Here is a 24,609-nt window from a genome sequence, read left to right on the forward strand (position 1 = left end):
AAATATCATGTAACCCTTCTATTAATTACAATAAAAAGTATATGAAAAAAGAAATAAATCAGAACAATTAAGTAACTATTAAATTGATATCATATATGTCATATGCTGCATTTTGATTATTTTGTCATGCATCATTTACTGTTTAAAGTTCAAAACATACAAAGTCATTGGCAGATTAAGAGGATAGAAAAACCGGCAGAAGTCAATGGCAGAATGCTTCTCTAACGCGTAAGAAGCCCTGCATTTTATATGTGGTACTGCAAAACATAAATAATTACCAGGTATAAAATTAAAATATAATTTTAGGAAGCCTTTTAAACCCTCCACCCAGGTACCAGGTAGTGCTTGAAATTTTACAGTTATACTCAAGGCACTGTAATTTGGATAAGAGGTGTGGATAAGATTTTAAGAGTTGAAGGAAAAGCAATAGCCTATTTCCAGTCAGTCCCCATACTAGCTGTATTATTATGTGTTTGTTTTTAACCTCTCTTGTTTTAATGTAGAAAACATTACTAACTCATAGGGTCATTTGTATATTCGTGATTACTTACAAGCATACTGTGAAATACCTAGCATGCAAGCAAAATTTATTTTATCTTGTGAAGATCTAAGGCTCTACCTATGAGCTTTCCTTTTGTTCCTTCATTAAGTACAGTTCAGTGCCACCCAAAATGTCCTATGTTTAAGTACTGTTCCTAATTGTATTTTGTAATTGTTAGGAGTAATTCTGGTATATATGTGTTTGTGTTTTCATGTTTGTTTGCCACTGGGCCTTATATTATAACTGCATAGAATATCTGACTTCACTCCATAAAGTAAGTCTAAACACATTTCCATCATAGGTATTGAATGGTATGGAGAGTAAGCAGTTACTTTAATCTTCTTGCTTTGTACTAAGTTACTGCATTCTCATTCCTCCAAATGAGTTGATTTTTCTTTAAGTCTCTCTTATTAAATACTTTCCTAGGTGCTAAGTTTATTCTGCTTTGAAGATGAACTATTTTTAAAATGGAGATACTGATATTTCTATGTTTGGTTAGAGAATTGAAATTAATATATGTTGATACCAATTAAACTAACTGACACTAAATTAAATGACTAACAAATTAGTAGACTCTGACAAACATTATGCCTCCATCTTTAATTGGTAGATATTCTTATTATTTCAGTATTGTAAAGTAATGACTCATTATCTTTACTGTGTAGGAATTAGTCTATCATAAATGTTTTCTCACCTTGTTCTTTGAAGGGTTATGTGCTGAGAACTACAGAAGTTATTTGAATAAGAAAGGTCACTGATCCATATAAAGTTTATATACTAATCAGGGGAAATACCACTGTCCAATATGCTTCTTAATAATGTATTATACTAAATGTGGATTCTTTTTAATTAGATGTTTTTTCTATTGCTTCAATCTATTATTAATCAATTAATCTATTAATGAGATTGTCATTGTTTTTACTTTGTGCTGGATCATCCTAATCTCTATGTTTCTTTTTGGCAGCTCTTTCAAGCATCTGATTGGGGGGCTGGATGATGTTTCCAACAAAGCTTATGAGGATGCAGAAGCTAAAGCAAAGTAAGTGATACTAATTTCTTTGACCTTGATTTTGATATAGATTTTTGAACAGGGATATAATAAAATATTTTAATCAATTTAACTTAGTCCAATATTCCAATATAGAAAAATCTAGTTTCTTGAGAGGAAAAAGAAACATTTTAAATAAAATTATTACCCAATATTTACTTGGTAAGTATATCTGTCTTTAAACATAAACCCTTATTTTTTAATGATAAAAACCAACTCAAAAAGGAAAATAGGTATATAACATATAAACAACCTAAGGCTTGTCCTATTGAAAATACTTTGGGAACAAATGGACGATATGTTGAATAGTTATTTATCAAATTACAGGAAAGATAATATCTCTAGAACTGTGCACCTGGGAAAAATTTCACTATTTTGAGCTTTAATACTAGAAATATGAGAAAAATGTGTTAATATTTATCCCATTAATTATAATTTCACATTATAATACAGCTTTTCTATAAAGGTGATGTGCTTTAAGACTAGAAATTAATTATATGACAAAAAACCCTTGAATTTGAGAGTCACTAACATGATTGATAGTCCCTAAATCTCTGCCTCTTGTTTCAAATGCCTGTTGATATTTCCATACAATATGGGTAATTGGAATTTCTACAAAATTTCATGTTAAAGATAAATTAGGGCCAGTGTTTGATTCATTGCTTTTTACGAAGAAACATAAAAAATCACAACAAATAACTTTTGCATTGAGGATTCAGACTGTTAAGAATGTGGATCTAGGATTAAAATATTACAGATTATAACACAGGTTATCATTGTAAACTTAGATTCACCCATTACATGAATGCATTTTCATTTTCCTCTCCACACACATTGTTTTAATTTTCTCTGAACTTTGGAGCAGCAGAGCTTTACACTCTGAGAATAAATGTCAGCAATGTAAGAAATTGAACTTGCTTGTTTTAATAGCACATTCTACAAAGACTTTGGGCTTACCTTTGAAGTAATCAATATTCTTTTTCTCTGATTTTCTGCAACACATTAAAATGCATGTTAATGCTCAGTTTGGACATGTATCCCATACATTAGTACTAATCCCAGAGGGTCTATTTAAGATAACTTACCTATTTTAAAAGTCATCAAAATCTCTTTGAATTTTATCCCTAAGGGATAATTTGCTTGCTTATAAAAAATGTTCTATATTTATTACCATAATTTATCTCAGTTTATTTTTCTTTTCCTGGCATATGTACATACATGTATATGTATGCACATACACATAGATATTTACAAGTACAGATGTAGATATACTTTATTATATGTATTATATATACATATTATATGTGTTATTTAAAAAACTCATCTAAATCTACTTGAGGAATTAAAAAATGTTGAAGGTTTTTTTTAAACATGTGTTCCTGATACTTTAGTATATTTGTTTCCCTGATAAAATTTAGAAGATTTTTTAATAGTTATTTTTGCATAACTTGTGTTTACTCGGTAGGAAGTTGATAGACACACAGATTAAAATTGATCCTATTTGAGAAAGTGATTTTGAATCAGTCATATCTTCAGAATCTATCAGTGATTTGTGATGTCAGTGTTCACATCTCATAAACTCTGGCCCCTTGTGGATTTATTGGTAAATGTTACAAAGCAAGGTAGTACAAAAATTCGAAAACTCCCTACACTGAAGTAGATTCAGATGATTAGAAGGAAGTTACTCTAATTATTCTTTATACTCTAAGAGAATAATTAACATAAGAATAGAACCTAAGCAGAACACAAAAGCCTTGGTACTCCAGTACTGGGTCATTCCTGGACAGGTGATCTTGAACATAATTCTTAATACTTGTCTTTCAGTCTCGGTAACCATGTCTTTATAATGGTATTTTTGGTTGTAATTGATGATAGTACAAACATTATAATTACTTATGGGAATTACAATATTCTTGGTAGAATTAACCATTAGAGTTAGGCTTCAATACACTTGATACATGAAAGGAATGACATATAGTAATTATGCCATGCATATGATATAAAACTGATTTTTCTGAGCAAGAATTGTTTACTCTTTTGGAGTCAAAATTCTATTTCTCTGACAAAACTTAGAAAATATTTGTAAATATATATTTATTAAATTGGTAACTTTTAACTAAAAGTTATTAAACAATGATTAGTTTTTTCAGTGCTTATATCATAATTGATAGACTTACAGATTTGACAGGTGATAAATTAGCCATTGTGCAAACACTTTACAGAATTAAAGTTTAGGATATTATTTGATATATGCACTAACTATTCAAATGATCATTGCACTCAAGAGAGACAGAGAAAGAGAGAAAAAAGTCTTAGATAATGATTGAATCAATTGAATCATTAACAATGATTATTAATGGCTCATTAGATAGAACCGAATTAGACTAATGATAATCAATGAACTCCATGACAAGATCCACCACTGATAGGTTTATCAGCTTATCAGATCTGTTGTTGGTTATGTCAGCCAGTTATTAGGTCAAATATCAAATTGTTTAGCCACTGATTAGATCAAACAATGATCAGATTACCTACAAATTGAACTCATCACCTAGAATTACCACCATGATTAGACTAGCTAGTGATAGATGTATACTGTTTTAGCAAATTGCATCCAGAGAAAATTTATTTGAAAGTTTTGTTCAGTTTGTGTTAAAAATCAATAAAATGTTCCTTGATATTCATGATTATTTGGAAAATGGAACTAGCATATCTATCTATCTGTATACTTGGATCTGATTCTAAAAAGAAAAAAAAGAACTTTATTCCTCTAAATAGCCACATTAAAAATTAAATATTAGAGGCATTATTATTATATTTGTTTTACTGTTGGCAATATATAAGCTCTTAATAAATAATATATTCCAAAAGATCTTGCAAGTGGAACTCATCTCTTAATTTAAGTGTCTTGTCCCTCAGTAAAGGCGAAGGATAAACCATACCCAATGGAGAATGTTTTTAGTTGTATTAATAATTTTAAACATCTCTTTGTAACAGCCTTGCTGTTGGTCACTAATGACTACATTGTTTTACGCTCATGTTCTGAAAGTTATTATCATGTGTAGTTATAGAGCTCTATCTCTATCTATATTTAGGACTCGTGTTCTAAAATATTACCACCATTTTACAGCCATGAGTATTCATTAGTGTAAAGAGTATATTCTTTGCTTGGTTGTCTATGGCTCACACCAGTATTCTTAGCTCAACAGGAGGTTGAGATATAAAAACTGCTATTTAAAGCAGTCTAGGCTTATTTCCAATTAACCATCCAAACACCATAAATGGAGCTGAGGCTCAAAAAGCTCAAGGACAGCACCCAGGCCATGAGACCAAGTCCCAGGAACTTCACCAAAAAATGAAAAAGTAAATGCTTTATTCCATTGTATTTCTGATATGTGGATACACCTTCAATGAGACATATATTTATATATAAATATATAATACATAAATATATTTATATATAATCATATATATTTATATATAAATATAATTTTTTTTGTTAGTCATGGGGCTTGAACTCTGAGCACTGTCCTGAGCTCTTCACCTCAAGACTACTGCCCTACCACTTGAGCCACAGTGCTGCTTCTGGTTTTCTGGTGGTTAATTGGGAATAAGAGTTTCACAAACATTCCTGCCCAAGCTGGCTTTGAACTATGATCCTCAGTTCTCAGCCTCCTGGGTAGTTAGGATTACAGGTGTGAGCCATCAGCACCTGGTTTATTTGTTAATTTTTATATTTTATTCTGAACATCTTCAATGTAAAGATTGCTCTTATTAAGTAATTGACATCTGCTAAACTGTATTCCAAGATAAAGGTGGTAAATAATGCATTATTTATGGTTATGCTTATTTTTACTAAAATGCTTTCCACTTTTATTTTTTTGCCAGTCCTGGGGCTAGAACTCAGGGCCTGAGCACTGTCCTTGGGCTTTCTGAAGGCTAGAGCTCTACCTCATGAGCCACAGCATCATTTCTGACTTTCTCTGTGTCTGTGGTAACAAGCAATAAAACTCAGATCTTGGTGCATGCTAGGCAAGCACTCTACCACTAGGCCAAACACCTGGCCCTCTCCACTTTTATTACTAATAAAAATAATGTAGCAGAATAAAGTAGACAAAAATGAAACTATACAACACCGCTTCTATTAGTGATCTGTATTTTACAATTGTACTTTTAGCACATTTATAGTTGTATATCTTAGCTAGATGTTACTGGCTCATACTTGTGAAGCTCAGGAGGCTGAGGTCTGAGGATTGTGGTACGAAGTCAGCCCTCTCATCCTTGCATGAGGCAAAACTGAGGCACAAAAACATTCTGTCAACTAGCTAGCTCATTTCAGAGGAACCCTGTAGTCTGTTTGATATTTCCAGGATTACTTTTGATGCTGAGTCTTGTTTGACACAATGTGACAGCAGTAAAAGATGTTTTCCATTACGTTTCCTGAGCACTGATCAGTCTTTAGTCACTCCCTCTGCTGTCCTAGAGAAGTAGCTCCATGCTCTTTGGCACCAGGACTTGCTAGGGCCTTTGACTGTTTATTCATCAAATGCTTCTCTAAGCACTAGAGACCATGCAAATTAGAGCTGAGGCCCCATTGTTTGGTTAAAGTCTGACATGGCCTCAGGTCAACTAGTATCTAACAGACACGAGCTTTTAAAAGCACTAACTAATTCACTGGGAACTGAGTTTTTCAACACAAGCTTTGAAATTTAGGTATTGCTTATTAGTATTTTATTATCAGGTATTTAAAATCTTAGTATTCACACAATCTTATCATCAATTTACTTAAAACCACTTGTCCTTGATCTATGCAATTCTCAGGGAAATGAGCCTAGAAAATCCATACACACTTCCCCCTAACATGGAAAGAATTCAAGTGAGCGATATCCTGTTCCTAAATGGGGAATATATGTCAATAAAATGGACAGAATGCAGAGACTGATATGAAATAGCTTTGAAACCAGAATTGGAACTTGCTGACCACTAGTAGCAGGTGGAGAGGCAAGAAAGCCCAATTGTCTGGGCAATAAAAATCATTTTCCATTTTAGTACAGAGCAAAGCACAGCAAACAAGAAAATTTCAGCATTTAGCATTACACTAATAAGTTGGCTTTCAACCTTACAGGAGCTATTTATTTTTAGGCTCTAGTACATGCAGTCCAACTAGAAAGATACATAGAATAGTTTTTAATACCAGTAATACTGATAGATTAATACTGTCAGTGTGATTTGTGATTTTACAAAGAATCACAGTAAATTTCTCTTTCAAGTTTAATGAGACTGATTTGTTGCTTTTTTGGAAACTAATTTTCAAGATAAAGCTACTTGGCTTGGATAGGATTTTCTTTTTCTTTCTCTTTTTTTTATTTCATTAAAATCTTGAAAAACTCTCAAAGGCCATTTGCTAATTTCTTTTCTACAGTGATTATCTTCAAGACTCCCTAGGTAGCAAGACTTTATAAATGTGAATCCCTGTATGTCCTGGCATGTAGCCTTTTCTAATTGACAGAACAGAGAACTCAATAATTGAAAATTTTACTGCTGCTGACTTGCTTGGGCAAAATAGACAAATAATTGGTTATCTGACTCTTTTTTTTCTTTTAAAAAGGAAGGATACATCTAAAAACCACTGAAAAGTACTTTCAAAGCAGTTAAATTAATTCAATTATCAATTGTAGGATAATTCCAATTATCCTATGGATATCAAACATCCTATTGAGGATCATTATCCTACGAATATCTATGGATAGTGTGGTACCATATAATAATAGGGGTCTGTCAAAATTCCTGAGATATCAGAATAATCTAGGACATGTGTCTTTTCTTGGCCTGTTTGTAATAGATTTTTAAGAACCAGAAATAAATTAATTTCTTATATATTGCTTTGTGTTCTTGGGAGTTTCTATTGAAAAATTATAGTTTTTGTCAGCTCCTTTTTTGTTTCTTGAATGAAGGACATCCATGTTGCTCTCACTGGAGTCCTTGTAGCTTCATTCCAGACCAGCCTGGTGAAGAAGTTGAGAAAGCTTAGAGCAGAAACTTACTTTGTATCAGAGCTGGGGCTTCAATTCAGGATTTCCTCCTTTGCTTTGCTTATGGCTAATGCTCTACCACTTGAACTGTATCTCCAGTTGTGACAACTGTGAGTCTAAAAAGATGAGATAATGTTTTAGCTCTTCTTCATTCTGTTAGTAGAGATTTGGCCATAAAGCGACAGGAACACTACCTGAGAGTTAGGAAGGCCGGCTTTCTTTATAGTGACCCAAAGAATTTGAATGAAGACCCAGTGTCCCCTTTTCCAAATCTGTACAAACAACAGCACTGATTTTATATAAACAGTCTTCTTATATATTTAAAATAAGGTCATCTTTCTTGTTGCCACCAGATAAACAGATTCAGGTTGATGGTAGTTTGTGGGTCTCTCTTTTAACCAAGGTCACGAAGTTATATTTCTTCCTCCGTCCATGCATGTGTTCCTCCTCATTGCCCTCCACTCAAAACATGTATTTCTTTTTTAATCTGCAAGTATTACTGAGTGTTCACATTGTTCAAAATATTTACATCATAAATCACAGTTTTGCTTGAAGTTCATTTTGACAATTTATTATAGTAGTCAAGTTAGCCTTTTAGATACAATATTTTTCATTTTCACTATTATACATATAATTTTCTCCTTCCAATATGACATTTAGATATGATAATGAGCCAGACTATCTTTCAATAAAATGTCATTAGAAAATTATAAAGTACATTTGAAACTGGAAGATATTATACTAATATTTCCCCCATGCATCCTTTCAGAGAGAAATGATTTTTAAGTAATGAATTAAAATAGCAGCATAAATCATTTTGATACAATGAGTACAATATACTCTATTCATTTACATCTTTAAATTGGTATTTGAGGATGACAAGATGCAAAAGTGAGGCATGGCTTTCTGAGAGCCATTTGCATGTGTCACACCAATTTCTAGCAATGCATAAATTTCAAGTATTTCTTGATTTCATCAACTGTATTAATTACTTCAGGCAACTAGCCTGTTTTCTACCATAGTAAGTATGTAGAGATATAAAACCAAGGCAATTGATCCAGTCTTCAAAACCTGACACTTCCCTGTTTCTGATTGAGCATATCCAGCGTTATAATACTGATACTGTTGTTTTTTGGGTTTTTTTTCTGGTCATGGGGCTTGAACTCTGGGCCTGAGTGCTATCCCCATGCTCTTCAGTTCAAGGCTAGTGCTCAACCACTTGAGCCACAGTGGCACTTCCTAATCCAAATACTCCTGAAAAGGGCATCTTCTCAAAATCATAAATTTCAGACTACTTTCCATTTAAGGACTTGGAAAAAATACACAGGATGTGTCCGTAAGTAATTCTGTCAGTTATTAAATGATTTTATGAAGTGACTCCCCCCAAATTTTCAGCACAATATTCCTATTATGCTAATAAAATTGGCTTATCTAATATCACAATTTTGTTTAAAAAATATGTTTTCCCAGATTAGTTTCTCTGCTTGTCATATCAATTGACACAACTATTTTGTAGACACTTCCTGATAGAGATTATGGTTTGTCTCTCAAGCTCCTGAATTATTGTATTATGGAACAATTAGATTAGAATATATTTTACTTTGTGTAAGAATTCTGCATATCAAACGAATTACAAAAGTTTCTGGGACAAACAATCAGAAGGCCATTGAAAATATTACACCTTTAAAAACAGGGAAAAATGACAAAGGGTACTTTTTGAGCAAATACTGACAAATATTGATATTCCTTTCTGTACTGACTAGTGTGATCAAACCAATAATTTTGAATGCCAGGGTACACAAAAGTTCAGGGAGGGTTTTCAAAACAAGAGGGCTGTAGGGGATGAATTTAATTACAGTTGTGCATGGAGACCAACAGCCAATCACATACATATAGAGCAGGGTCTCATAAAATCACACCACTTGGTGATGCCCTAGCCATTTTAATGTGTGAAAAGATAGTCTGTAAAGTTCATCTAATGAAAAAAAAGCATTTTTACAAAATGTATCTCTATTGAAAGCACTTGACTATAATTATTAAGGTGTGATCGCATTGTATTTTAAGAAGCAAAGGGATATGATGAAATCACATTGCTAAAAGAATTGCATCAGACAGCCTCTGTTTCTCCAGGTCTTATTTTCACAAGTATGCAGCATCCATGAGAAAACGTGAAATTCATAGAAAATGCTTTCTTTTTTTTTCTATTTGAAGTTGAAGCCGATGGCAATTTATTTTCAGGTACTTCCAGAACATCAATCACACAGTTTCATACCGTAGGTTCATCTCTTACAGACCATTGCTTAGGCATAGTCATCACATTTCCCTAGGTCTTAGTTTACTCACTCAAAATAAAAGTAATTATTTGTGTTGAAAATATGTATCCTTTATGAGAAATAATCAAGTTCATTGAAAATACTTTCTTTATCTCAAAAGTGCACATATTCTTCTAAAGCAAAGAGATAATATTTAAAAACAAATCTTAGCACCATTTTCCCTCAATTTGACCCAAACTAAGGAGTACAGTGTGATTTACATATTTTCAGTTACTGTTTGTATTTACATTTAAGGTGTTACAATGACATTTTCATAGTTTTACTTTTTAGTGACATAACTATTCCAGTGAATTCAAATGAAATAGTTTAAAAATTCATTTTCAGTGGATTGGTACCATTTAGATGATTGAAATGGTTGTTTTGTATGTTTCAAACTATTTTTATTTACTTGTATTGTGCCAAGTACTAGGGCTTGAACTCAGGACCTGACTGCTCTACCTTAGTCTTTTTGCTAAAGGCTAATAATCTATTACTTGAGCCACTGCCCTACTTCGTTTTTTTTTTTTCTCATTAATTTGGGATAAGAGTCTCACAGACTTTTATGTTTTGGCTAGCTTTATACCATGGCTCTTAGATATCAGCCTCTTAAGTAGCTAGGATTACATTTATGAGCACCTGGGTATTTCATTAATTTCTTACACTGTGATCAGTATAGTTTATAAACAGACCACTATTGTCAGATACTGTATTTACATATTACATATTATTTAATTCACATAGACTGAGTTTCTTGTTACAGGGACAGATGCCTAACTACCAATTGCCTTCATATAATTTTAGTAGTCTTATGAATATTATATCTAAGTATGTTTTAATATAAGCTTGTCCTACAAGCCTTTTTCTATTTTTCATAATTTTTAGCATTATTAAAGCTATTCACATGAGAAAGGATGTTTCAGCCTTAGCATTACTGACATTTTTGCAAGTTACAGGATGGTTAAGAAAATCACTGAAACCTAGCCAATGTTATATCATAACCCCTAAGTACTAAATCATAACATTTGGAAATGCTCCTAAACTTTACCAAATATGTGCAGGGAAAGGAAAAATAATCACCCATGTTTTAGAACTAAGACATCAATGGAAAAACAAAAAGATGAAAGCATAGTGGTAAAACACTACAATGATAATATTACACAGAATTTTATTAAGAGTTGAAAATGAGATTTACCTTCCTATCATTTCACTTCTGAGAGAAAAGTGTAGCTATAATAAATCACCACAACTGAGAAGTCTTTAAATTCTAACAGGAGAGGGTTTGCCCAAACCTGGTACATTTAAATGTTACAACAAAACACCCCTATACAAGGTAACTAATCCAGAGTAGATGAAAATTGTCAGGTTTCTCCTTAATACTCTCAAGAGTTAGTTAATAGTAGGTAATCCTGTAAAGAAGCAAAATTCACTATGATGGGTTGAGCAAGCCACTGGGAGAAGTTGATCCAACTTTGGTTTTAAAATAACTGGAGTGGCTAGACTTGCTGAAGCTAGCAAATGCTGTCTCAGTCTAATGCTAAATATTGTTGACTGACATTTATTTTACACTGGAAGTTTTCCTCAAATGTAATTACTTTGTGGTCAGGACAGTGCAAGTTGTTTCTGTTCATGTAAGCTCTTGTGTTATAGAAACAAGACGTGGCACTGTATTAAGACAGAAAACATAAAAAGAGATTTCAGATAAAATGAATATCCATAAAAGATGACTAGCAATATAATACAGGTGTGTACTGCTGAACTGCATCAAGAAGGAGAATGAGCAGGGCTGAGACAAAATATAGAGGTGCCTCTGCCAACTGAAAGTCACAAATTTGACAAGCCCTGCCAAATAACAGCATTTTCACATTATACATTCTGTTGTTGGGGTTTCATTAACTTTTTAGAAATAAAGGGCATTAAATTCCTCCTGCATGGTAATCACCAACAATAGGCTTCTGCCACCACAGTGCTAGGGTGTCATCCTGTTGACAGCATTTCCATTCCCCATGTGCTTCCAAGCGTCCTAACACTGGTCCATCTGACTTCCTACTGATGGAGAGAAGCTTCCTAAACTATGAGAGACACATCCTTGTGAGTCCATGAACTTCTGTCATCTACCTGTCCTCACATGCAAAGAGGGGAAATGGACAGAGCAGACAGTATGGTGAATTTTTTTGTCAGTCCTGGGACTTGAACTCAGTGCCTGGGCATCCTTCTTGGACACTTTTTGTTCAAGGCTAGCATTCTGCCTCTTGAGCCAGAGCACCACTTCTGGCTTTTTCTGTATATGTGGTACCAAAGAATCAAACCCAGGGCTTCGTGCATGCTAGGCAAGCACTCTACCACTAAGACACAGTCCCAGACCTGAGTGTGGGGATTTTTTTTTTTTTTGGGTGGGTCATGGGGCTTGAACTCTGCCTGGATGCTGTCTCTGAGCTCTTCAGCTCAAGGCCCATCACCGTACCCTTGAGCCAATCCCCACTTCCTGTTTTCTAGAGGTTAATTGGAGATAAGTCTCAGGTCCTTTTGAGCACGGGCTGCCTTTGAACCTTAATCCTCAGATCTCGGCCTCCTAAGTAGCTAGGCTTACAAGGTGTGAGCCACCACGCCCAGCTACAGTAAGGGGAATTTTTGAGCAGAGGAATAGATGAAAGATTAGGACAATTTAGGATCTCTCATTGTGGAAAAATTAAAAACCGTCAAGCAGAATAATAAATTAAGTTAATTGGTGGGATTATACTAAAACAGTAACCCTTTAGATGGTTTGCAAACTGTGAATCCTGAGGAGGAGTCAGCTAAATTCCTTTTGTGGATTATGATCAACCAGTATTGTCAGCTTTGCAGAATGCATGCAGTATAGTAAATAATATTGCTTTGTGATTATTTTTTACACACAAGTGTATATGTTTGTATGATCTCTTTGTATCATCATTCATGTATATGCAAATCATGGTCCAAGAATAACCCCGGCCCCAGATACAAGATACTATGAGAAAAATGACTACAAAGACTAAATGGCATGGCTCAAAAGGAAGAGCATTTTCCTGACAAGTTAAAGATTCTGAGTTCAAACTGCTTCAATAAATAAATAAGTAATTAAATGAATAAAGGAACTATGTAAGTGGCTGAGTGAGAGGGACAAGATGCAATCTAGAAATAGACTTATGTGTAGTTTGATCAGGAAAGAATACATCAGTATTGTTAGGAGTAACACATAAAATAATTTTAAAAATACATTCTAGATAGGTAGATAGACACATATGACCAAGATTATACACTGTAGAAGGTGTGTTTTCCCTGCATTCAGAAATTAAAATCTAGCACAAGTGCAGTACTTTAGAGTGTTGACTGTGACATTCAGTAGGCTAGGGACTTTGGGATGTGATCAGAGCACTTAACTAGGGCATCAGTAACAGTCTAAGGATTGTATATACCTTGTGAAACTATCTTCTACATAAAGGAAAACGATAAGAATGTTTTCTACCAAGAAAGGATGTTTGTCCATGAAGATTGCTTTCCAGCTATCTAATGCTTCTATAACTGGTGCTTCATAGTATTACTGGGAAAGCTTTTCTACAAGTGTACTCTAAAGCTTGCTTTATCCAGAGCAAACCCTCCTACCTCCCTTGCCGATATTTTTGTTTCAGAGGAGGAGGCACAAGGTCAAGAGTTTTATTCATTTTTCCTTAGCTGCTTCAGCTCCTAGGGGTTCGTTTTTTACCAGCCGTTATTGAATTTACTGATCCTGAGCATATGATTCTTGTTGGTTTTAGTATTTCAATTGTTTGCTGATGCAACAATAGCAAAAAGAAAAAGAGAAAAGAAAAACAAAAAAGGAAACCTATCCTTTCGACTAGGAACAAGAGCTGGCAGTTAAGAACTGCCTCTTTAATAATGAGTATTATCATTTGTATCTTTAGGCTAACTCTTCAGAATTTGAAATCTTTCATAATCCTACAATCACCATACATGCTTATAATGTGAACTAATTTCTGTATTTGTTGGAGGCATAGCATAAGACCTAGCATAATCCCCACCTTAGGAAAATTCTAACAGCCATGATATGCCAGTACTCCAAGCAAGGTTTACTAGAGAAAAACTAATTCTTGTGAGGCCCAAGAAAATCATCAAGAGCTCATACATTTCTAAACTATAAAATGAAAAGTTTTTGTTGTCATGTTGTCTTTGGTGCCAATCCTTGAGACTGAACCTGGGCTTTGGCAAAAGACCAGAGCTCAATCACTTGAACCACAGTTACGTTTGCAGCTATTTGGCAGTTAATTGGAGATAAAGAGTCTCATGGATTTTTCCTGCCTAGGCTAACATTGAATGAATTCCTCAGATATCAGCCTTCTGCAGATTACAGGCATGAGCCATGGGCTCTCCGCTTACAATGAAATCTTATTGTACACAGTATCTCATTAATTCTTTGAAAACTGAACCTTAATTCAGGATTTTTTTTACTTAATAAACAGCAGAAACTTAAATGTTCAAGGAATGAAAACTATTTACCCAAATGTCAGAGAATCTGGAAAATTCAACTATTTTCTAATAAAGCCAGTTAAATTATTGAAAGAGATAAATATATTTGAGAGTGCGATTTCTTTCTTTCTTTCTTTCTTTCTTTCTTTCTTTCTTTCTTTCTTTCTTTCTTTCTTTCTTTCTTTCTTTCTGTACTGGGGCTTGAACTCAGAGCCAGAGCACTGTCCTTGAGCTTTTTCAAGGCTAGTGCTCTACCACTTGAGCAACAGCACCACTTGCAGTTTTTTCTGTGTATGTGCCACCAAAATATCAAGCCCAGGTCTTCGTGCATGCTAGGCAAGCACTCTACCACTAGGCCAAACTCCCAGCTCAATAAAAGTGCGTTCTTAAATGTAACATGCTATGTATAACTTAATTCCCTTTTACTCATATTTTAAATAACTATGAATAATTGATAAATATGGTGACTATTAATGGTGCTTATGTGGAACATCTGTTGTTAAATCAGGTGTGTCAAGCATGAATTCCTTCATTTATCATGACAACTATATCAAGAAAATGCTCATATTTTTTCCTGACTTTACAGATTAGGAAACTGAAACCTGTGAGAATTATGGGCAATGTCACATAATGCATCCACAGAAGAATGTACATTCATCCTGGCATGAGATATCCTTTAGCAAAGCCAATCTGTGCCCTATTAGGTCCACAGCCACAGTGCATGAGTATTTTTTTCTTTACATATATTTTATTGTAATTAATAGAAGGGTTACATTATATTCACCAGATAGAAGGTACATTACTTCACAAACATTGACATCTTTTTTCATGTCTTAGTCCCCATTTTCAGCCCCTCATCTTGTATATCTGATATATACAATATATCAGATAACAAGGTGAAATACTGTAAAAATATGAGATAACCAAGGGACAGCAAAAGAGATGAGAGATAGCATAGTACATTAAGGATAATTTTTAAATGTGTTATGTCTGTACCCAGGTAGTGTCAGTAGCCCAACAAGTCTCTCCCATCCATGCACACCATCCAGTTTCAACATCCATCAACCTTTTGCCACACCTGCCTTGTCTAATATTTGACAGTTTATGATCTATTTTTAATCACTCATGTTGTTTCCTCACCTATACAACATCCTTTCCTATCTGTCTTCTAAAAACCCAGTGTCCTGCATAACCACAATGCCATAGTCACAGATAGATAAATGGGTATCTGATTATCATTATTCTTTTTCTCCCTTCAACTTTCTCAAATACCTCTTTGATATGTTAGACTCGGGATTGGAAGAATTCCAAAACTTTGCATACTGGTTTTACTTGTTTAGTTCTCTGTCAAGGAAGAGGAGTTCCGTTATAGTCTGTGAGGTTGCTGGAGCATCTGAGGCAGTTGTGCCAATGTAGGTTTCACTCATTGATTCTTGACTCTTTCTGTTCTCTGTAATTGCCGTAAACATAAGAGATTGACTTCACTCACATTTCAATTTTTGATAAGAAAATATCATAGTAATCTTAAATATTGCACACTAAAATATTCCAGTGCACACTAAATTATTTCCTCATAATGGAGATGGGGTGACTGAATATATTACTTTCAGCCACATGAAGTGGGACCAGGGTATTAATAGGTAACAGCCTGGGGCCAGGAGTTTAGCCTAGTGGTAGAGTGCTTGCCTAGATGTGGGTTAAATTCCTCAGTACCACATATATAGAAAAAGCATGAAGTTGTGCTGTGGCTCAAGTGGTAGAATTCTAGCCTTGAGAAAGCCCAAGGTCAGTGCTCAGGAACTGAGTTTAAGCCCCCAAACTCATTAAACAAAAGACGTAACAGCCTAACACTTTCATTATGGACTCTCCATTGACTTTCTATTAGGTGCTTTAAAATAATGATTATTTCTAGTATTAGCTATCTCATTAGATTTTTAATAAGACCATTATTCATTTTCATGATTCTTTCAATATCTATTAGTGCTATTCTAACCAACTATACAAAAAGAACAAAAGCAAGAGAACTCTTATCAGCTAGAAATCTCATAAACTGCTTACCCACAAAACTATTCAATCATGATAAGCAGGATGAGTGGTTTTATCTTTCTCTATTTCAATTTTCTGAACAAATAATTGGTGTTTTTCTTCTTATTTACTTTATTTTTATTAGCATAAAAGAATTGTATAAAGGAATTCCATTCTGATGTTTACAGCATATATAGAATGCAGTATGTTCAAACTTTTTATTTTATTTTTTCAGTCATTGGGCTTGAAGTCAGGGTCTGGGCACTGTCTCTGTGCTCTTTAACTGAAAGCTAACACTCTACCACTTTGAGCCATAGCACCAGTTCTGGTATTCTGGTATTTAATTGGAGATAAGAGTCTTGTGGACTTTCACCCAAGCTGGCTTTAAATCATGATCCTGCAATGTCAGCCTCCTGAGTAGTTAGGATTATAGATGTGAGCCACCAGTGCCTGGCTCATTTTACTCTTTCTTAACTATCCTTCTCATCTTCTCCTTTCCAACAATTTGATGAGTTTTATTCTGCTGTTTTCATATGTATGTATTATGCTTCTGTAGTACTCACTCCAGTAAATTACCTTCTGACCTCTCTCCTCATACACACTGGTTCCCTCCCTAATCAGTACCTCTTTTCCAGTCATGTAAACTTGTACTCTTAACATAGACATATGTAATTTAATTTACATTATGCTCTATTTAATCTAGCAGCATTCCCTCCTTATTCCAAGACAACATTGTTAGCAAGTAACTAAATGAATGATTTCCTTGGAAATCATCTTCACATCATGCATTTTGGGTTGACACTCTTCCTTCCCCATCTAAGCTCGTATCTCAAAGGGACTTATTATTTTGGAAGGCAGTCAAGGGTGAGAACTGGATTATATTACCAATTCAACTAAAAATTCTTCCTAACACCAATAAATTCCTCCATGAACTCAGTGTTTTTAAAAGGATATTACTCATTTATGTAAAGAGAAATAATTCTGTTGTGGCTTTGGATATAGCTTGCATCAGAAGTATTGGGAACTTCTTTCTTATTGACTGAATCCTTATTTGTGAATTTTAGAAAATGTAAATCTTATGAGTGTATAGCTGTGATGTATGCGTGTTTGTGTGGTGTGTGTGATGTGTGCATGTGTATCACTGTTCACCAAACACTTCCCTGTTCAGAGGCAGTTAAGTCGAGGCTTTGTAATATCTACATCACTTGGTCTCCCATTTATTTTATATTTGCCATGATCTTCAGTCTTCTTGTTGTTTTTGTAGTGAGCTTCATGATCTCTTTTCTTGGTCTGTACTTCTTTAGTGGACAGAAATTCCAGCAGTTCAGAGCAATTGCTATTGAGTTCTCTGCGAATGACAAAGTGCTTCTATTTTCCCAGTCATTTATGAAACTCTATGTCTCTGTAGAGGAAACAGTAAAAGGGAATTATAGCACTCCATTATTTCCACTGTGAGAAAAGCAAAAGGAGCTGCTTCTGTTTTCTTTGTGAAATCCCACATTTAATTATTAGAAGAGTTATTTGATTCCCTGGCATGTTACTAACTAGTATCTTTATTTCCAGGGACTGTATACATTTCTTCCAAAGTAAGTAAGATCTATAACCGATTTTAAAACCACAGCTATCTTAAATCTATATGTAGAGTAAGAAGTAAGTCTTCAGTGCTAGATGCATTATAAACGTTATAAACAGTTTCCTCTGGATTCTTTCAGAGATTCAAATATCATTGAATTATATTAAGTTAAAAATGATTGCTTCTTGGGCTGGAGCTGCGGATCAAGGTGTAGAGAGTCATCTGAGCATGTGTGAGGCCTGACTTTAAGCCTTAGTGTGAAAACAAACAAACAAACAAAAAAAGACTGCTTCTTTTTGTGGCTACTTACTGTTGGCTCAAATCTATATCCCTAACTACTCACGTGGTTGAGATCCAGAGGATCGAGGGTCAAAGCCAGCCTAGGCTAAATGTTCATAATAGTTTAGCTTCAAAATAATCATCAAAAAGCATGAACTGGAGGCATGGCTCTAGTGGTAGAATCCCAGCTAAGAGACTGAAGATCTTGAGTTCTTTCCCAAGTACTATCTTAACTAATGTTGTATTAGTGAACAAAAGTATATAATTAGTACTTTGGAAAAAGTTCCATATATATTTATTGAAGAATTACTAATCTAATACCTAATTGGATGTATTTAGTAAATATTAACTTGTTATTTTCAAAAGTGAAGTGAATAACTTTTCTGAAAAGCTTATTTTATATTGAATGTTAATTGAGCAACAAACAAAAGTAAAAATAGAAGAAAAATGCCTCCAGGTTTTCTTATCAAATGACTAAAGAATAGTACAAACATAAAGAGTTAAGTTCTTTGATTTAGAAATGTAATTTCCTGCTTTAAAAAGATCAACCATTCTGTAAAGTTTATGAGGCTGTGGTACCTATTCGTAGCTCTGACTAAATTATTGAGACTGCTAAGGAAATCATCCCCATCAAAGTGTCATTTTATTTTTCACCTACAGTTTCCATGGAAATAATGGTTACGGCAGGAGAGAGGGGGGAGGGGGAAGGGAGAGAGGGAGGGAGAGAGGGGGGAGAGGGAGGGATGGGGGAGAGAAGATGGACTGTCACTCAAAGATAAAAATGATCACAGAACTTAATACTTATGATTAAAGCCACTTAAAATTAATGGAGTTAATTTTTGAGTACTTCAGTTTTGTAAAGATAAAACCGCAGCTATGTTTACCTTGCAGTATTAATAATAGCAATCAGGCTAATGTCTCTTCAAAGTTTCTTTTGTATTTGTCCCTACCCTATGAATATAAAGATTAATAATGAAATTATATTTAATTGATGAATCAATATGGGAAAATTGAAAACAAATCACAATCTAACTTTCAGTACTGAAGATCTGAAAAATGTTTTGTCCTCTCTTAATGGAGCTATTGATGGCACTACTGCCTAATAATAGACTGCATTCATGTAATGACGTTTGTAAATAAATTATGACAAAACTATTTTGAAGCATAAGCTTCAAGGGAAAAGCAGAACATGTCCTTGAGGCCATTAGTGTGGAATAAGTACATGGAGCTTCTTTGAAGTAATTCACTACAGTGAATTATTGTTGGCCAAATTTATTGATTAAGTAAAATGAGCTAGAGATGTTTTGCCAAAATAGTGTTTAAGTGATTTTGTGATGATTAGAAAACACATCAGACCATATGGGATATTGTTACTTTTAACCTAACAAAAACTATCAATAACTTCAAAGAGAGATTTGAAGCCAAGTGTGGTGGCATATACCTGTAATTACAGTATTTAACTGTAGAGTTAGGATTATGAGTTTGGGGTCAACCTAGGCTACTTAGCATATCTGTCTCAGAAAACAAAACTAGAAGACAAAGAGGAAGAAAAGGAAGAGGAAGAAGAAGGAAGAAGAAAGAAGAGGAAGAAGAAGAGGAAGAAGGATGAAGAGAGAAGGAGAAGGAGAAGGAGAAGGAGAAGGAGAAGAAGGAGAAGGAGAAGAAGAAGAAGAAGAAGAAGAAGAAGAAGAAGAAGAAGAAGAAGAAGAAGAAGAGGAAGAGGAAGAGGAAGAGGAAGAGGAAGAGGAAGAAGAAGAAGAGGAGGAGGAGGAGGAGGAGGAGGAGGAGGAGGAGGAAGATAGATTTATGTGAAACATTCCTATTATCCAAGTAACACAAAGTGAAACTGCATCCTGGGGTTTAAACTCAAGTACTTGGGTTTTTGTGCTCAAGGCAAATGTTCCAGTGCATGAGCCGCAGGTCCATTTTCAGATTCTGTGTGTGTGTGTGTGTGTGTGTGTGTGTGTGTGTGTGTGTATGTGCATGAGCGTTTGCCTATGCACCCATCTATTTGTGTGCATGTGTATGTTTAAGTGTAGATCAGTATTTTATGGATTTTCCTGCCCCTGCTTACTTTGAGCTTCAATCCTCAGATCTCAGCCACTTTAATAACTAAATATTACAAGCATGAGCCATTGACACCTGGCTAGAATACATCTTACTCATTTTATTTGAAAGGTATCTTACACCAAAAGAAAGTCATTGTGTTTTATAATAGCTACCTATTTTACATAATTATTAACCACTACCATGTCCATAAATGAAGAGTAGACAAAATATCAGCAAGTCTTCTTAGTGATGTTAGCCTTAATTAGATCTTCTACCTAGATGGAGGAGTTGAATTGGTTTGTAACCCAAGTCTCCTTCTATACTTCTTTTCATTCTTGATATATAGATGAAGACTTGGTTAAGATATTCAAGGTTGAATTTTATTACTGGACAATTCCAATGCATAAGGATATATTGTAAACATGGTCATTTAAAACTTAACAACCTTTTGAAATTATTGTAAAGCTTTTTAAATTTTTTAATTATTTCTGTTGAGGTTACTAGAGTTTGACTTGCTAGTTAGATTGGTATCACACCACTTGAACTACAACTCTAGTCTTGCATTTTGTTAGTTACGTTAGAGACGGAGTCTAGCAGACATTTTTCGTCCAGGCTAGCCTCAAATTGTGATCCTTCAGATCTCAACCTCCTGAGTGGTTATAACTAGAGGTGAGCCATCCGCATCAAATTAAAATTACCTGATTTTTAACTTAATTTAGAATGATTTTTGCAAATTCTTTTAAAAAATAAAACTTCACATGCTAAGCTTACACATTTTTGGTTGTACTGGAATTTGTATGTAGGGCCTCATGCTTGGCTCATAACCATTGAAACATGCTTCCAGCTGTTTTTTGTTTGTTTTTTACTGGTTAATTCTAGTGTAGGATCGCACATCCTACACCACCTACCAGAATGCCCAGCTCAGTTTCCCTCAGTTAAGAAGTAATCACTTGGAATTTCCTACCCAGGTGGGCCTTGAACTATAGTCTTCCAGTTCCCAGCCTCCTCTGGAGTCTGGGGTGACAAACATGCACCACTGTGTTGAGAAGGGGATCTTGTAAACTTTTTCACCCCAAATCTCCAATCACAATCCTCTAATCTTTACCTCACAGAGCAGCTAGAATTACAAGCATGATCCATTGGCTCCTAGCTTCAAGCTTATTCGTATTAGCTTTACATTGCCAAGTCTGAATTATAATCACTTTTAAATTGTAATTTAATATAACTTGGATTAGCTTTGGATTAATGAATTAAATGTGCTGGAATTAATTTACCGATTGTCTATTAATCCATCAATTGTCTTAATTAGCAACTCATAATCACATGGATATTTGTTGACAATATTGTCTTTTAACATCTGTGTACAAGGCTTAGCCTGGGAAAAATCAACCTCTTCTCACTCCTCTAGGGCTTGCATGGTTCAAGGGAAAACTAAAGAGAAAATGAAAATTGCTGTTAATTGTGATGGGTGTACTTGCTGACTCCATGCATGAAATACGTGCCTCATATCATATCATAAATGAGTCTTACCTTTATTAACATCTCAATTACCATAAAGATGTATTAAACAGCCCTGTAAATCAAAGTGTAGGTGTTATTTTCTAGGAAGGATCACAAACACAGGAGGGGAGGGTAAGCACAAAACAAAATGTGTTGGGAAGGAAATTAATTAAAACATAAATTACAAAAACAAGGTTCACCTGCTTGCACAGTCGTCATCTGAAACTCATGTATTTACCAACAAGGAGAGAGATTCATTTTGCTTCGATGAAAGTAGGCGGCTAGGGACTTATCTAAAGAGACTCCAGGGTGTGTGTTAGCTGTGAAAATGAGATGTTCATTTGCCTATGTGGTGTTGTACTGCAGCAGATACTGCTGCTAATATTAGGGTTCTGTGGGCAGATGGCTTCTATTAGAAATAAACAATAATAGAAATAAAACTTCCCCATATACAAGCCTTCCAAAACATGCTATCCAATTGACTCAACATTTCAAAAACATATTTGAAGTAAATACTTATGATAATATTACATTGATGAGATTCATTGTGATTGTATATGATTATTTTATAGACATTAGTTAAAGAGGGGCATCTGTAGATAGTTTTCTAAAACCACCTTTCTAAGTAAATACTGCTTGTTAGATGATTTTAAATTGTCTAATGAATACCAGCAATGACAATAGCAACTGTGAAGGAAGCGCTTAATTTGTTCAGGCTTCATACCATTTGATTAGGAAAATATTTGCAAAATTTCTATTTTATAAGTGAGTGCCCAGGAACAGAGTAGTTTAAGCAGTTTTCCCCAGGTGCACAGCTAGCAAATGAAGCTAGAAAGATATCTGAGAGTTAGAGACAATTTGTTATGAAATCTTAACTCTTCAACGTGTCAGGAAATAAGGAATTACTCAAATTTTAGTAACAAGCACAGGGAGATAGTTTCTGTATGTTCCATTAATTATTTCTGCTAGTGTTGCATGTTTGAATTTGAGGAACCTTTTAGAAAGTTTTGTTTGGGTTAGCATTTTGTTTCATTTTTTTTGCCAGTCCTGACTTGAACTCAAGATGTGAGCACTGTCTTTGAGCTTTCTCAAGGCTAGAGCTCTACTACTTGAGACATGGCACCCCTTATAGCCTTTTCTATGTAAGTGGTACCGAGGAATCCAACCGGGGTCTTCGTGCATGCCAGGCAAGTACTCTAACACTAGGCCAAACTCCTGGCATTTTGTTTCATTTTAATAGTACTTTTCCAACAAAGTGAAGAGGAAGGAGCTATTTGTAGACTAGTTTTTAAATTAATTCATTTTCTGGTATTCAATCAGTTTCATAAGTAGGAAAATGTGTACGTGTAAATCTCATGTGTAAAAGTGCATTTTGGTATACTAAAATCTAAGTTTTCCAATTCAGCAATTATAAAGTTACCAGCTATGCACTGACATTTAAACAATTTCGTTGCCCTAACAATGTAGTGAAATACAATTGAGTTGAAAAACGCAATGTTTTACTTAGGGGAAATGTGATCCTAATGTTCTAAGATGCAAGATTAGTACTTGAATATGGGAGAAACTCTTCCCACCATTGATTCTGATGTGTGTTCTTGAACATTGCATGGTTAGATGATGCATAGTTCTAAAACCAGAAGGAGGAAGCATTTGAGCTAAGGAAGGCTGCCATCTTTGCTTCTCTTCTGAAGTCAGTCTGTGCTCCCTGGGGCAGAAGAATGAGGCTGTTTTGAATGTTAAGAATGGAAGTGTGCTACTTGCCTTCAGTATGTAGAAATGAAAACAAAGCAAAACAAAACAACTTCTCCATGGTCACACTGAGTTTAGTGGACACACTGAGTTTTCATAAATTACTTCAGGAGTGCCAATACCATCAATGTGTTGCATTGAACACTGGCTATTTATCTCCATAGTTTCAAAATGGATAATGTTTTCCTAACTATCATACTTCTCTTTAAAACTTCCCTACAATCCCCAAATGTCAAACTGCATGTCACTTGGGTGACTTTTAAGCATCTGTCTTAGGATTGCCAGGCTGTACAGCATGCATATTCTTTTCTTTGTAGACAGGAATAATCAGTGCTGGGAATCTCTCAGCATTCTAAATAGAACCTTGGTTTATGAGTCAGTTCCCAAGGAGGTGGAAGGGTCAGTTCTTTCCCTTTACCCTTGCAAGGCATGTTTTCCACCCTAGCAAAACAAATCAACTTGTGTTGGACTTCAATATAGGCTGGGTAAAAATAATAAACCTATCAGCTGAGACAAGATTATAGCAAGTGACTTCACTATTTATTGTTTGAAAATGCGCTTTTAGATGATCTGAACAAAATGATCAGAAGAGGAACACTAAAGCAAGGCAAATGTTGGGTCCTTACAAAGACTTTGTAAAAAGATTTATCCGGCAAGAAAAAAGCTTTCATGTATAACCCTGCTCTTGAAAGGTTCACATCACTGAGACAGCAAAACATTCATTCTGGTTGCAGAGCCTTAAAAATGCCAGGGGTGTGCATACTACATCCACAGATGACCTATGGAAGCAGCGCAAGTGTTTCTACTTATCACAGGTCCTCTGGGATGTGTAGTATACATTTCCTTGTCTCTAGAGTGCTGTCCAAATCAGATAAAAGTTGATCTGCAATATAGTGTTCAGAAGAAAGTCTCCAAACTTGTTTTTCAATCCCCTAGAGAAGAATGCAGCTTGCATTATTTTATCTCATAAGTTAAACTCTTGAGTTTGATTTTACTTCATAACTCTGGTGGAAGAAGATAAA

The 24,609-nt window shown here is 34.7% G+C and overlaps 1 protein-coding gene across 3 annotated transcripts in view; it reads left to right on the top strand.

Annotated features, from left to right (window-relative positions):
- The window catches only part of Prkg1 (protein kinase cGMP-dependent 1), a 973,708-nt gene that overhangs the window by 887,183 nt on the left and 61,916 nt on the right, over positions 1-24,609 (top strand). For all 3 annotated transcript variants that reach the window (XM_090346356.1, XM_090346355.1, XM_090346357.1), the window contains one exon: positions 1,506-1,580. In XM_090346356.1, the coding sequence (XP_090202482.1) occupies positions 1,506-1,580 (75 nt within the window). The remainder of the gene's footprint in view (positions 1-1,505; positions 1,581-24,609) is intronic.

This window comes from Megascapheus bottae, chromosome 15, assembly GCF_031878675.1.
Source record: "Megascapheus bottae isolate mThoBot1 chromosome 15, mThoBot2.hap1, whole genome shotgun sequence".
NCBI classification, from domain to species: domain Eukaryota; kingdom Metazoa; phylum Chordata; class Mammalia; order Rodentia; family Geomyidae; genus Megascapheus; species Megascapheus bottae.